The sequence below is a fragment of the Monodon monoceros genome, unplaced genomic scaffold, assembly GCF_005190385.1.
Source record: "Monodon monoceros isolate NGI ecotype Baffin Bay Population unplaced genomic scaffold, NGI_Narwhal_1 Super_Scaffold_15, whole genome shotgun sequence".
NCBI classification, from domain to species: domain Eukaryota; kingdom Metazoa; phylum Chordata; class Mammalia; order Artiodactyla; family Monodontidae; genus Monodon; species Monodon monoceros.
This window is the reverse complement of record NW_021703771.1, coordinates 52,465,550-52,481,397: the sequence shown is the minus strand read 5'-3', so window position 1 is coordinate 52,481,397 and position 15,848 is coordinate 52,465,550. Positions and strand designations below refer to the sequence as shown.

General features: G+C 39.8%; 1 protein-coding gene across 3 annotated transcripts in view; it reads right to left on the bottom strand.

Annotated features, from left to right (window-relative positions):
- Positions 1–1,332: 1,332 nt before the first annotated feature.
- TPD52L1 (TPD52 like 1) overlaps positions 1,333–15,848 on the bottom strand; it is a 97,885-nt gene continuing 83,369 nt past the window's right edge. The window contains exons 4-7 of one of the 3 annotated variants that reach the window (XM_029224270.1): positions 14,950–15,051; positions 9,591–9,629; positions 6,931–6,991; positions 1,333–1,976 (exon numbers count right to left, since the gene is read on the bottom strand). In XM_029224270.1, coding sequence (XP_029080103.1) covers positions 1,848–1,976; positions 6,931–6,991; positions 9,591–9,629; positions 14,950–15,051 — 331 coding nt within the window. In that variant the 3' untranslated portion in view covers positions 1,333–1,847. The remainder of the gene's footprint in view (positions 1,977–6,930; positions 6,992–9,590; positions 9,630–14,949; positions 15,052–15,848) is intronic. The other 2 variants (XM_029224271.1, XM_029224273.1) reach the window with 2 other exon arrangements.

Below are 15,848 nucleotides of genomic sequence, written 5' to 3'. Positions count from 1 at the left end.
TTTCTAATACAATGCAGGGTGCTGAATGCAATCAAAACAATGGCAGTGAGTTTACAAAAGGTGACCAGGCAACTGCAGATTGGTCACAGAGAGACCGAGGACACGCTGTAGCAGGGGGTGAGCAACACAGTCACAAGCCAGTTTGGCTTCAACCAGCAGGCTGGAAGGATAAATTAGGGAGAATGCCAAACGCTCCTACTGGCAGGGCTCCTTTGTCCACTCTGCTTCAAGTTTATAGCCCCACACCTATTGCTCCTGAGATTTCAGGCCTCAGAGATTATGTGGCCCTGAACCAGTTCGATTTTCAGTTAGGTGTATGGATTGTCCTGCTGCATTAACTTCAATGGAAGTTTTTAGGTTGGTCTTACTTCACTATTTACATATATCCACTTCTATTTAATAATAAGTTAAAAAATGAACAATGGGGCTTCCCTGGTGGCGCAGTGGTTGAGAGTCCGCCTGCCGATGCAGGGGACGCGGGTTCGTGCCCCGGTCCGGGAAGATCCCACATGCCGCGGAGCGGCTGGGCCCGTGAGCCACGGCCGCTGAGCCTGCGCGTCCGGAGCCTGTGCTCCACAACGGGAGAGGCCACAACAGTGAGAGGCCCGCGCAACGCAAAAAAACCCAAACCAAACCAAAACAAAAAACAATGAACATACTATCTCTCTATATTATGTATATTATATGTATTATATATTATTTATATAAAATATAGTTATATATATTGCTATCTATATTATGTATATTATGTGTATTATATATTATTTATATATAATATATAGTTATATATATTGCTTATTTAAATTGTGAATTTTTAGTTGGTAGGTCTATTCTACACTCTACAGTGTACATTTAAAAAACGTAGCTATAGGATGCTACTAACAAATGCTACCTTCTACCTAATAACAAATGTATGTTCCCATTTAGAAGAAAAAAGAAGCATATGATGTGGAAGGTAAACAGTACTGCAGAAATCTGATTGTACTGATTGATGCTTTTTTCATTCTTGTGAGCAATTTGCAAACTGGAGACCACTGCAGAGCCCTGCTTCTCCCATTTTCTAGCAATTCCCTTTTCAGCTATCTCTTGCCTACTTAACTCAGTAGTTACCAAGTTAACTACTACTCTAGGTAGATTAGAGAGAATTTTATAATTGTAGATTGTTTCAGCATCCTAAGGTAGTTGAGGTTATAATTACTTACATATCCTCTCTCATATTTTCCAAATTAGCAGAAGTCGATATAAAATAGCATCTGCAGAATTATACCTACCACCTTTCAAGGTCATCAGCAGAACTGAAACGTAAAGAAATTAAGAATTCAAAGTCGTCATTAAAATCAATTATTTTAATTGCTTAAATAAACATAAGGAATTAAAGTAGGCGAGGGAGATTGGAAGCAGTTTGATGAAATTCTCAGTGTCATCCCATTCACTGCTAGAGACGGTCAGAAAGAGCCCCATCCTGTGGACAGAACTGAAAGGCGGCACTGAGCCTTCAAAGACATGCACTTCGTACAGGAGTCCAAGCAAAAATCAAAGCAAATAATTAATAGCTACATGTTTGGAAAATATGTTGAATTACACAAAAAACAAGGGTCGTGACCAACTGTGTACCTGCTGCAGCCGACATTTTAAAAGATGACAATCTATGAATACTAAAGTGTGATGGTCACGTGGTCCATCATCAACACAAATTCAAGTGGAAATCATTTAATTAAACTTTCAGGAGAAGCCATTTGAAGAACAAGGTCAAGGCCTGGGTCTTCCAGTGGGATTCTGGTCTTCATATCCGGATGCGCGCGGGCAGAGCAGGGTCCCTGGAGGCGGCTGCGGGCGCGGGCGGGGCCCTAGCACTGCAGCTCCTCCTCCTCGGCCCGCCGGGGGCCGCCGGCCGAGCTCTGCGCGCTGGCTTGGGCCGTGGAGCTCAGCACCTCCTCGAAGCTGCCTCCGCCGTGGTTCGTCCCGCCTACTTTCGTCTGAAACGGGTTGAGACGCGCACATGCAGTTATTTCGTTATTTCTGTAATTTTAAAAATAAGGTCGATTGCTTTCAAGTTCACAAATATACTTGTCTTCTTGAAAGGGGATGCAAAGGATGTAGAGAAGTTAGTTTCCTTTAGCAGGGGGCTAGGATATCATTCATATTTGGGTTCTGCGACTGGACTCGAAACTTTAATTTGTACAGATTTGGCGACTCTCTCTTTGTCTCTTCTACATCTAAAATTCTCAGTCCCTTCAGGGGCATATGCAGATCTGTGGATTTGCACCATCTACTCACTCACCCAGAGAACCGATTTAATCAAATGGAATGGGATATTAGATAAATTCCCCCAATTTCACAAATGTGTGAATGCCTTTTAGTGACTCCAGCTTGAGTTTTCCATTTGGGATTTAGCAAGGCAATCTGGATTTCCGAAAAATGTCTCTTGAAAAGCAGAGTGGCTCAATGGAACATGATTTCTGGTTTCTAATACTTTGAGAGTTGGAGATGAATCATGGCTTAAGCACTGCTCCTCTCATATCTTTCCAGGCAGTTGTCTTTATAGGAGGAATATACCTTAAAATGCAAAGTTATGATGCTTTACGAAGCTCTCTTTCTGTGTACTTGTTATTGGCTAATAAGAATATAGTCAGGGGCTTCCCTGGTGGCGCAGTGGTTGAGAATCTGCCTGCCAATGCAGGGGACTCGGGTTCGAGCCCTGGTCTGGGAAGATCCCACATACCGCGGAGCAACTGGGCCCGTGAGCCGCAATTACTGAGCCTGCGCGTCTGGAGCCTGTGCTCCGCAGAGAACAAGAGAGGCAGCGATAGTGAGAGGCCCGCGCACCGCGATGAAGAGTGGCCCCTGCTTGCCACAACTAGAGAAAGCCCTCGCACAGAAACGAAGACCCAACACAGCCATAAATAAATAAATAAATATTTTTAAAAATTAAAAAAAAAAAAAGAATATAGTCAGGAAGAAATCAATTTATAATAAAGAAATATGGTTAAGTATTTTGAAAAATTCCTTATTATAAGGTCTCTCAAAAGAATATTTAATGGTCCAAAATGCTTAATGCAAGTCTTGTTAATGGCCACATCGGCCTTCCTTTAACCATTAACAATATGGAAAAATACTTTGAGGAAAAGAAAGGTATAGAAGATGTTGCTCTTCCCAAAATGCTGTCTACACCTCACTGTCACTTATGATCACTCACAAGGACATAAACCACACTGGGAAATGTACCTGCCAATTGCCTGGCCTGCCCTTTTAAAACCTTAACCAGGATTTAAAAGCAGTTCAGTCATCGCAAATCACACACGAACTTTTCTCCCATTGTCACTAAAATCCCTCTGCCTCCGTAAATTCAGTTACTAAGTTGAATTTTTCCACTCTGCTTGGGATTGGAAAACTCATTCTGGAAAGTGACAGATTATAAATACTTTAGGCTTAGGAACCACATCGTCTCTGTCACAAATACTCAAATCAGCCATTGTAGAAAGCAGCCAAGATAATACATAAGTGAATGAGCATGTCTGTGTTCCATACAGGCTGTATGAATGGACACTGAAATGTGAATTTCGTGTAATTTAATTTTCAAATCATAAAATATTGTTCTTCCTTTGATTTTTTTTAACCATTAAAAAAAAAGTGAAAACCATTCTTAGCATACAGACGGCTCAAAAATAGGCAACCAGCTGAATCTGGCCCATAAACCTTAGTTTGCAGACCTCAGGGACAGAGCACTGATTCCTCCTCCACTCTGTGTTACCTTAGCACTGGAAAGAAGCAGGGGGTTGGTTTCAACTATCTGATTGTTCACTATGGTTATTTCTTTTCCGAGAGAGGCAAGGTTAATTCAATGTAATTAACTCTACTAATAGTTCCCGTCTTCCGTCTTCCTCTTTAGTCGCATTCTCTTTAGCAACAGAAGTCACACACAGTGTTGAAATCAGGTGAATACCAATTACTGATGTTTTCTTCTGGGCTTTGTTTTGTTCTTCTCTTCTAGTTCTTGATTTCTCAAATCAAAATAGAAAAATAAAGAGGGAGGAAACCGCTTGGAAATAAAGCAGTTTGGCCAAGAAAGGAGCGGACTAAAGGGGTTTCCTAACCATGCGGGTTTTAACTACACACTACAATACTTTAGCCAAGGACCTCCTTAAGCAGAGATGTGAACAATAAGCTTCTCCCGGACCCTTCCCTTCAAAATGGTTTTTCATCCAAGAAGTTGTCACTGTGTCCCCAACACTATAACTGCTCTTTGCAAAAAAATTTTATTTGAGTTACTGAACTGGGCTTCCTGATCTTTCTTAATAAAAGTATCCGGTTGAAAGGACACAAAGAAACAGTAAGTATATCTTACCTTTTTTTATGGTTTTAATTCAGGCCATACAATGTGCTCACCAAAAAGTAGGGGCACTAAAAATATGTTCTGCTTGACATGGGTGCAGAACGGTCAGAGGGGATGTAGCTGCTCATGATTCACTGGAACATAGTAGAACATTCCAAATATGGTTTCATAGGAGCTGATTCTGGGTCTGTTTTCTGTTTGCTTGTTTTAGATGAAATAGAAATTGTGCTTATTGAGTGTACAGGTGACACCAGCCAAGATGTCAAGTAATACATTGATGTATTACAAGGATGTAGGCAGAAAGGACTAAATTTTATATGATTTTGATGGACTGGCAAGTTTTTCATGGGAAATCAAACTATCTACACAATTGGGTATAAAATAAGAACGATCCATTGCGTGCAAATGCCAGATGGTGTGACAGATTGTGTGCAAAGATGGCAGGAACGGACGTCGCTTCACAGCAGAACATTACTCCTAATAGAACACAAATATGAACACGATGCCCTCTAAGTGGTGTTCGAAAAATCAGGCTTAAAGCAGGATGTGTGAGTGGAAATACAGCATATAGACCTGCAAGGAATTTCACTCATCTGTACTGATTCATGAGTCATTCCCTCAGCAGGAAATAACCTCAGGATTGACAAGTTACAGAAGTTTTGGAGAAGATTCAGAACACAAAAGAAAACTATGCAGAAAATAAACTATACACAGAAGGGTTAAATATCTATTGTTTAGTCTGGAGGGAAAAAAAGGAATGAGAAGTTTGTAATTATTGAGGAAGTGGGAGGTCTGACACACAGCATGACTATTAGCTATTCTCTTGTTGCCTGTGTGGGCAGAGAAAGAGAAACTAGGTGGTGGGTGGGCTGTGAGTCTTGTTAAACCCATGGACAATCATGCAGACATAGAATCTGCTTTCAGGAGGTCTTGACACAGGCTAGTATCCAGTTGGCTGAGTTAGTTTTGTGCATGTCTGAGGAAGGCGGCAGGCTCTGTACCTTCCATCCAGATGCGGTGAGAAAAGTGAGAGGCTGACAGTGTGGATCAGACACTTATCTCATATATGAACTGTGAGCTAACCAGAGTTTCCTAAAAGCAAATGAAAACAGGTTGTTCTTTATTCTTCTTTTGCTTCTTCATACCTCCTTCTTCTAAAGAAAACCTAAAAAGCACAACTTCTCCTATGTCAGAACTTGACAACAGAGTCCATCCTTCTTGGATTGTCTTAAGGCTGAGAACCAAATGTTGAGAAATTAACTCCTGGGGTTTTTGGAATCTTTTGTTTTGAAACTAGATATTCTGGCATGAGAAACGTCTGTGACACTGCAGGTCTCTACCCATAAAAAGTTTTTCCTACAAACAGCGGCAATTTAATGGCTCCCCTGGGTCCCTAAATAAATGATAATGTTGACAGGCAGAGCAGTAAAACTGCACAACTAGAGACTGCTGGTAAATGAAATCAATGAAAGCATGGTAAATGTTGAGTAATAATTTCATTCTTGAGCCTTAAACACCTAATCACAGGTCTGGAAAAGAGAAGACTATGTGAAAGCCTCTTCTAAGGGGAAAGACCCTCCAGGTCAAAATCAATAAGAGCATCTAAGACCTCGACTAAGGAATAACTTATACCCTCACAGACTCTCATCTGGCAGCCCATGTGAGGGTCGTATGATTCAGAAGCAGCTGGGTAATCAGCACGAGCCTATATGTGCTTTTGATCTGATTAAAGATCACACATATTCTTAATTTTCCCAGTAATAGGGAAATATAGAAATGGATTGTATGTAAAATAGTGATAATGATATCAAGATGTAATTAAGTTTAGGTGGTATCTTTAAAAAATCTTAGTAGTATCAATGACTTTTCGTGTTTTAAACGTTCTATACAGTTAGGACTAGACTGATTTTACTTTTGCTCTTTTATCCTCTGTACGTTAACTTATCTATGCTCAAACGATAAATTCAATGATTTTTTTTTTTTTTTAGCACCTACTATAGAACAGGCATACTTTCAGTTTATACCCAGGGAACAAATGCACTATTACAAAATAATGCATTTTGTGATTCAGCTTTATTTTCCCTCCGTGATAACCACGCTGTGCTGTGCTCAGTATGTGAGTGGAGCCGGCAAGTGGTGTTGATGGGCGGTGGATGGCAGGACAGCACATGGAACCAAGTTCATTTCTACTGGTCCGTGTCCAAACCAGAGGAGCTCTGAGCTGTTACTGAACTTTCACTTACACTCTAATTTCAGAGTTCACAGGTCCTTTGTCCTATCCACAGTCATCTATCACATATCTGCTTCTTGGGGGATAGCATTAAGAGTTCTAACCAGTGAACAGATCAACACAAATCCCAATTCGCTTTCATGAACAGTTCACTTCTGAATGATTTATTTATATAAACAACTTGGTATGGCTACAGTAACACTATTCAATATTGGTTTTCTTTATAGATTTATATGTGAAGAAAAGTGACTCTGTGCACTGCTGCCTTCAAATGCTGGTAGCCCCCGCCTTTGGAGCCAATGGCCAGCAACGCCTAAGCTGTCCTGATTCAACGAACCCAGCGACACAAAATTCACTTCATCTGTACCTTAAGGCTTGTGACAGTTGTCTCAACCCTCTCCTCAAATGATTTGAAAGTAGGAGAATTCCTAAAATAACAAAAAAAAGAGAGGTCAGCTCCGAAGACCTAGCTGTCTTAGCAATCGTGCTGCGCTGCCTGTTTTCTGCTCTTACTTGCAAACATCACCTCTGCACCAGAGTTAGTTGCTGATTTGCCACCTACACCAATCATGTTTTCAAATTTATTTCGCTTCTGCTAGGTTAGAGCCAGAAACCATAACCCGACATGGAATTTTTCTAAGTAAAATAGATAACTATAGAATAAATAATATAGCATTTGGCAAGGATACAACTGTAATAATTCCATGGTGCACCGTACATCATTTCCAACGAGTCAAAGGAGTGATAGCTTAATTTTTCATTTACTAATTAATTGTTTCTATCGTAACACTCCTTTTCCCAGCTCAGTTATTTTATAACCAATAGAAAGTCTACCTGAAGAACGTCACATTCGAGTTTTCCCACTTGGAATTTTAAGTCATTTATTTTAGTGAATGTGACACAAGACAGAAATAGCTAAAGGAAAAAAAAGGTTCAGATGTTTTCAAACTTTAAAGTTTTAAAACTAAGCATTTTCTCAACATCCAGGAAGCAGTGTTTCTGAAAGTCAGTGCGCCCATTATTTTAGGCTGAAATATACTCACTACTTGTTTAATGCTTGATCAAAATGGTGCTATTGGCACGTGTTATACTTCCTCCCAAAGAAGATACACTTACTTGTTCTTACCAGACAGAACCTTTGCTGTCTATTGACAATTTATTTGTGACTCATTCACTGTGTTAAATAATCTACATACCATCTTGTAACTTTAAGATTTAGATCTTTATTTGGTGCTTTTTGGTTTCCTATACTGGATTTGGCCACATGACATTATGACTTAATGACATCATTACCATTAAAAATGATATCACCAAGTCCAACTAAGGAAACAGGAACTGAATTAAAAATGTGTCTTAAATCTTGTGTTCATGTTGGCTTTCAGCAACAACTGCCATCATTTTCAGGTCAAAAAATTCAACTGAACGTTACTATACTTGATAAGCCACTTGCTATTCTCTCTTGAGTGCAGAAGAAATAAAATAAGAGGAATGGCCTAAAGAAACTTCATAAGGGCGGATGGTTATAAAATACGGGCTTCATTGTATGGTGTGGGCTGTAGCATGGCTCTAATACTATCAAGAGGAAACTAATGTAGAGGATATATTTTTGAATGAATTTGGCTCATTAGGGATTGTCTCCCAAGACTCTGATGCTCCGGATGGTCACAAATGCATTTGCATCCAGGCTGTATGAAGTAACAGTGGTGAGTTCAGAGGGCCCAAGCATGGCATCACACCTTGTATATGACTCAAACATGAGTTGAATTCCTGTGAGGAATCCTCCACCGTACCTGTCTCACGATGAAATATTAGTGAAATTACATAAGAATGATTCAGAAGTGTACACTTATTAGCACTTTACTTCCAATGCATGTTTTATTTGGCCAAGCTGGTCACATGACTAACTACCTGTCATCCATCAGTTGCACAGGACCACAGTGAGCAGACAGTTCAGCCTAATGGTTCATGGTTTATGTTAGTTGAGCAAAACCTTTTTTTTTTTTTTTTTTAAAGTTAATTTCAGGCAAGCTCACAAGGAATACATTTGACCCATAAGTCACTAGATGGATTCCTGGTTTCATATTTTTATGAATTCCTGATTCATATTTTTTTTTCAAGGCTTTTTTGGACACCCAGACTTAAAATTTAACAAGTAAAGAAGCTCAGAGCTGCAGGCTGCACTGCTCAATTCTGGTGCTCTTATTCTAGGGGCAGCAAGTCATTCAAATATGAACTAAGCCATCTTGAATCTATGCTCTCTACTTACCACCAAATTAGGGAAATCAAATGCTGTGGTTAAACTTCCAAAGTAACCACATAACCCCAGTGTAGAAGAGACATCATCAGATATATAAAACAGACATTCCTCTAATCAAATTACACTAGAGTGCATGCTGGGGAATACGGAGAAACTATTTATTCAGATTTAATCATGTCATATACAACTACAAACTTGTAGCACTGCAAATGACCCTGGAAAGAATTTGGCTTCAGTGGGCTCAAACTATTTAGAGTAACTGAACTCCCTCTAGAATGTATTCACACCACAGTATATAATATAAAGCAGGAAGAAGAGGCACAGTTCTGACTGAAGTGAGGGAGGGTCCCAGAGACTAGATCCCCTCCCATGGAGCCCCAACCAGGGCAGCCCAAGGAAGCACTAGGGCTCCTGGAAGCACCAAGGGAAGAGCAGTAAAGCTGGTTCTAGCCTCTTATTTTTAAACATGATGAAAATGCTGTCACTGAGGTGACCTCCCCAAGGCTGCCAAGTTCACCCCTCAGGTCACACAAATCAAGAGTGTCTGGACTTAACCCAGTGTGTCTGGTCAATAGCCCAAGCCCATGACACCTACAATACTTGTACAGGATTGTCAGCCTTTTTTCCTGAGGGCCCTCAGAAAAGAGCATAAGATAGGTCATGGCATTTCCCTTTATATAAAGAAGGAAAAAACCCACAAAGTATCAATAAAGTTAACACTTCATGCACATTATACACTGATATTATGTAAAATAATTTACACAGATTACCTCATAGCAGGCATACTTATGGAATGGCGAATGGAGTAGCTTCAGGGCAAAAGCAGATTAAAGGGAAAAAAAAAAAGAAAGAAAAAAAGATAGCACAATATAAGTACATGAGAAACTCCCTATTCACAGTTTCAAAACAGCAACTTCAACTATCTGAAGTGTTCCCTGCACACCCCACCAAGATGAGATTTGTTTTTGTTGGGTAGGATGGGCCACAGTCACTTCCAAGGGAATAAGGAGACCAGGTGGTCCATGGCTGCATATTATTTCACTTCCTGTAGGTTCCCTGTAGGCCAGGGAGGAGAGGAGGAGACTGTCTGGTTTGCCCTAGGTCAGCCCAACAGCTGGTGGACATGCTCACCTGGTCCAGCTCCCTTCTCCTGTTCAGGAAGACAGTAAGGGGCAAGGGGCAGTGCCTAGCACATAGAGCCAGGCAGCTAAAAGCTAATCATTCCATTGTAGAGAAGCACTCCAGAGGACTGTGTGTAGTTAACATGAGTCAATCAAGGAAACACATGCCAGGTAAACGCAATTCACACAGTCCAACATGGTGGCAGGGCTTCTGCATCCATCCCAGGACATCTGGTACAAAGATCAACTTTTCTGAGAACTCTTAGGATCATCAGCCTTCTCACCCTGCTGATCCTACAGTGGCTATAACTCGTCTTCCCTCTGTTCGGCTGCCTGTTATTTCTACGTGAGTTCCACTCGGAAATCAGGCTGCGGGAAGGGAGCAAGCAAAATGGGGTCCATTTTCCTAGGCTAGCATGCCCTCATCCAATTTCCACCACAGTCCCGACCTTCTCTTCTCCCAGGAAGCTAACAGGTAGGGGATCAGACTCATCACCTTCCCCAACAATATCCACTGAGGTCATCAGTAGGGGCGGCACTTTACTAGAACTCAGAAAGAAAAGGACAAAGAAGTGCAGGGGATACTTACGGTCTTACCCTAGACACTCCATTTAGAAATCATAGGCAAATATTTCCTCATAAGTTACATTAAAAAAAGAATTACTAAAAGAACTTCATCAGCATTATAAATTATTCATCTCTTTAAATACAGGTAGTTTTCTTAATAAAAAAAATTTTTTTAAGGCATGTAATAAGATTCTACCTAAAAGGAGGCTTAATTCAGAGACCTGGGACTGACAGTTGCACACTTGCTAACATTTGAGCTCTTCCGGTGGCCTTTCTCCTCTTCAACTTCAGAAGGTACAGAGTTGAAGGTAAATCATCTGCCTAAGTAACAGTTACTAGGAATTCAGAAAAACACAACAATCTAGAGGAAAAAACTCCTGTTTCTCGACTTCACTTTCTGAAAGTTTCGTAAACATATGCAACTCGCAATTGCCACTTTCCTCTTCTTTGAATCTAAGGACCTCTGCCAGTGTAAGAAGGCATGATGCAGAAGGAGATTCCTGAGGGATGGCTCAGCAAGTGAAAGTCGTGTAAATGATTCAGAAGTGAGATACACAGGGGCTGAAATAGATTCAAATGCATTAGGCGCCCTATACTCTGTAACTCTCCCCGGTTGTGAACACTCTCCGCAACAGAGACCTGGTCTTTGGCTGAAGCGCACCCACAGTGGGGCTCCAGGGAGGAAGGGAGCTGCTAGGGAGCCGGCAGGGCCCTGGAGGCAGCGCTTACCCGATGGAGTGAGACCTGCAGCCGGAGCAGCACAGGAGAGAAGAGCAGGAGCAGGGTTAGCACATCAGGATGCAAGGAACCGGCCTCACTGCCCACTGTCCCCTCTCTGAAGAGCCCCAAGGAAAAGACGAGGGGACCCCATTTGTTACTCTTTTTGAGTATACTGACTTTTTAATGTCTTCACAATTACTTTACCAACCTACCGTATGTGTGCTTCTCACTATTTTTCTCATGGACATATAGAGGTGGCTGGATTCTCTAATAAAGTCACACGCCTCCTCCAAAGATTTCCTCTCCACTAGATCACACGCAGTTTGAACAAATTCACCGAGAAGTCCCAAGAAGATGGCAACATTATTAATATAAAAGTGATTCTAATAGCTTGCATTTCTTCAGAGTACTTTCATAAATGTGACCTTATTTTAACTTCAGAGAAAACAGTCTAGTTAGGTAGCTATTAACCACGTTACCTGACAGGTGGAGAAGAAGCCAGAGCAATTCCGTGACCAGGCTCGGGGCCTTCACTTAGTGGCCGTCAGGAGAAAATGAGAACCTTAGCTCAGGAAATCTTATTTATTTTTATAAAACATCTAAATTAAATCCTAACATAGTGCTTTTCATCCAGTTATTAAAAGGCCCAAATTCTAGGTTTTCAAAACCTGTAAGCATTAACTTTTAATTATTTTAAAGAAAAACTGAGAGGGGATTCCCTGGAGGTCCAGTGGTTAGGACTCTGAGCTCTTACTGCCAAGGGCCCGAGTTCGATCCCTGTTCGGGGAACTAGGATCCCGTAAGCCTCGCGGTGCAGCCAACAACAACAACAACAACAACAACCAAAAACAAAACCCCACAAAACTGAGAGGTACTGTTTTTCTTCTCAGGTATCTGAATTTTTCTGTCAATCTTTCTGAAGAAGTTCAGAAATTTGTTCCCAGAATTCACAAAAGAATTTTATGGTATAACCAACAAAATATAAAATAATATGATACTTTCAAACTGAAAAGGGGTTCAAAGTAAAATGCCTGTGATAAAATTTTAAAATTTCCCCACTATCATTTTATAAATTGGCAAATTAATTTGAACAAAAAATTTAAAACTTACTAATTGTTCTCTTTTGAGAATCGTTATTATATTAAACTTAAATACTTTTCAAATATGACTTTTACATATATTACTTGTTCTAGTATAAAAGTAACAATTCTTTGTAAAACTTTTTGCTTTCACAGAGAGTTATCCTCATTTATTTCAAATGTTAGATATTATAGTTTGAGAAAAATATAGGCCTGAAAATATAGGTCTACAAAATATTACAGGCCCATATTTGAATGTGGACTACATTTCCCAATATTTTTAGCCTCAGTTTGTAATGGAAGTTTTGTATCCTCTACACAGAGCAATAATTAATGAAAAGTTTGGAACTCCTGGGAAACAGGTTATCCATTATGCTAAAACAAAGCCACATTGAAACAGGAGGAAAGGCAGTCAACACAACCTTGATACTATGCCCAGCTCTTGTAGGAACATGAGTATGTCAACATGCTGCACGTGTGAAACACAGTCCTCGTTCTCTACAACTTATGAAACACACTGCACTCCTGTTCACGGACTCTCCCAATTTCAATCCTGTGGGGTCACCTTGTAACTGAGAGAGTCACTTAGTAAAGGTAAAAACTGGCATTTATTGAGTGCTTAATACATAGCAGGCTCTCGTTTGCTACTTGTATAATAAACTGAAGACGTTGTTACTTATATTCCCATTTATAACTGAGAACAGCCACAGATTCCTAGACGCCACCCAAGACCTACTGAGGTGCAACCTTGGAGAGAGAGGTGGAATCTGGGAATATGCATTTGTCAAGCTTCAGAGGTGTCCCTGAGGTCTGCTACCGTTAGAGAAACACTATTATAGTCGGCAGTATTATGCCACTGAATCCCAGTGTTCAAGTGAAAGGTTTCAACTAAGTATGTGGAGAACAAACTTTATAAACATGACAAAATATATTTTCTTGGATATAACTGGTGATAAGGTCTTTCCTGTTTTAAGGAGTTATTTAAGTAGTTTAGATAAATGTTTTAATGCCACTGAAATGACTGCAAATTTTTATATAATAAAGTTAGGGTTAATTCATAATCCAGAGTATTTACCGTTCATCACACACTGCCTCTGAAGAATTTTAACTGCTTTTTGTTATTGCTTTATTAGCAAAAATGAAGATAAAGCAATGTACTCAGATTCATGCACATGTACTTACTTAACTCTAGCCTCATGAATGCCAAGTTGTTAAGATGATGCATGAATTTTGGGCACAATCCAGTAATTTTTGACGTCAAAAAATAACTTAAACACAAAGATATAAATATTTGCCTCTAGGTATCAAAGCTGCAGGGTAACAAAGAAAGCAATAGTTTAAGAATCCAGTAAAATAATACACACATATTTTTAAAAAAGAAGAACTATAAAATGTACTTGAGAAGTTTTTAAAAAGTGAATTTGATTTCTAGAGAGAAAAGTGACATTGATTTATACAGAAAAATCTCCTAAGCATATCAGCCAAATTCAAAATAAACTATGATAGGTATTTAAACAAGCAAAAAAAATGAGAGTAACAACTCTATGTAAGATAACTTCCTAGTACATAATATGAAAAATAAAAATGGTCAATACTACATTGTTTTCCTGGTGCCTATAGTGAGGTCATTTGGTTCTCGGTTCAAAATCTTGATATTCACCCTAATTTTATATAACAAATACTGAAAATAACCAAAATGAGCAAAGGGACTGGTTTAAAAATTTTGCTACAGCTATGCACTGGAAGATAATACAGCCATTAAAAATGAAGATGTAAGGACTTCCCTGGTGGTGCACTGGTTTGGAGTCCACCTGCCAATGCAGGAGACATGGGTTCGATCCCTGCTCCGGGAGGATCCCATGTGCCGTGGAGCAACTGGGCCCATGAGCCACAACTACTGAGCCTTTGAGCCTCGAGCCCGTGCTCTGCAGTGGGAGAGGCCACCGCAATGAGAAGCCTGCACACCGCAACGAGAAGTGGCCCTTGCTCTCCGCAACTAGAGAAGGCCTGTGTGCAGTAACAAAGACCCGATGCAGACAAAAATAAATAAATAATTTTTTAAAAAATGAAGATGCAATAAACATTTATTAACATATTCACAATATATTGCTAAAGTAAAGAAAGAATACTACCAGGAGCATACACTATATGGTACCTTTTTAGAATAAAAGAATAAATATCTATGCATTTAGCACAGAAAAAATACATGTACTAGTTGGATACATACAAAAATGTAACCAAGAATAGTTTATCAGAGAATATTCCACTGAAGGCATATTTTAACTTATTGTTTAAATTACAGTGATTAAAATTCAGTGTGTGCTGCATTCTTTTGAAATCTCTCCTTATTACTGGTGATTAAAGGCACCCCCCTCTATCTTCTATTTCTACTAGGTCGGGTCCTAGTGGAAAGGGCATCTCTGGGACCAGGCCCACTAACCTGACCTTCAGGCAGAAAATGTCCCAATATAAAAATGTATCTCAGTCACCAATACTATCAGTCACATAAAATTTTAATCCAACTTAAAAAAAAAGAATGTGTTAGGAAGACCAGTTGATATATATATATATATATATAATGCTCCCCTTCTCTCAGAAAGCCAAAGGCTTAGCCCCGTTCCCGTGGTTCTTTCCCACAGTACCTCATGTCTCCAAACTTCTTGCTGATGGCCGTCCCAACGTTGCTGAAAGCTGCAGTTGCCTTCTGCCCTGCGTGACTCAGAGTTTCATGTGTTTTCTTGTAGCTAGAAATAAAACAAAAAATAAAACAGAGAAAGATAATATCATGATTTCCCATGAAACATTCATCATACTTCTCTCTCCTGACTTTGAAAATTCCCTTTCCAAGCCAGATTTAGGAAGATGATCCACAGAAGTAATTGTTTCTATTCATTGTTTGGGGAGGATGGGTTGGTGGCCGCTCATCAGAGGGAAACTCAGACCATTAAATCTGAATTCAGGAAAAATATACATATATAAGTCCAGATCTGAATGTGCAGATCTTTAATCACAAATAGTGGAACTGCTCTGAGAGTAGAGAGTTATTCTTAAAGAGATGTATTAACTCTATGAAGTGACGATGAAAGCTCTAGCCATCAATGGTAACACAAATTAGAAAATGTATATTTCAAAGGGAAATTTAAGCTTTTACTGCTTATGTGGGTAAAAGTAACCATAAAATGGCAAAATAGAACTAGTTACTTAATTTTCAAATACTTAGAGCTGGGAATAAGAAGGGTGCATAATCTTAATATAGTTACTTTTTTTAAAACAGTTTTAGGAATATAGTACTGCAATGATCTGTTTACAAACCTATGTCCCCACAAGGCTGACTCCCTGAGGGCAAGGAAGCCATTCATCTTTGTGTCCCCAGTACGTGGCAGAGGGATACAGGGGAAGCTTAATAAATATTAGAGGAATGAATCAATGATCAAAGAGGAAGCTCCTCTGTAGCTCTGAACTAGGAGCCATGACAGTAAGAACAATGCAGTGTGATGGATTATAGAGAGAGAATGGACGGACTTGACAGGAGGTTATAAGT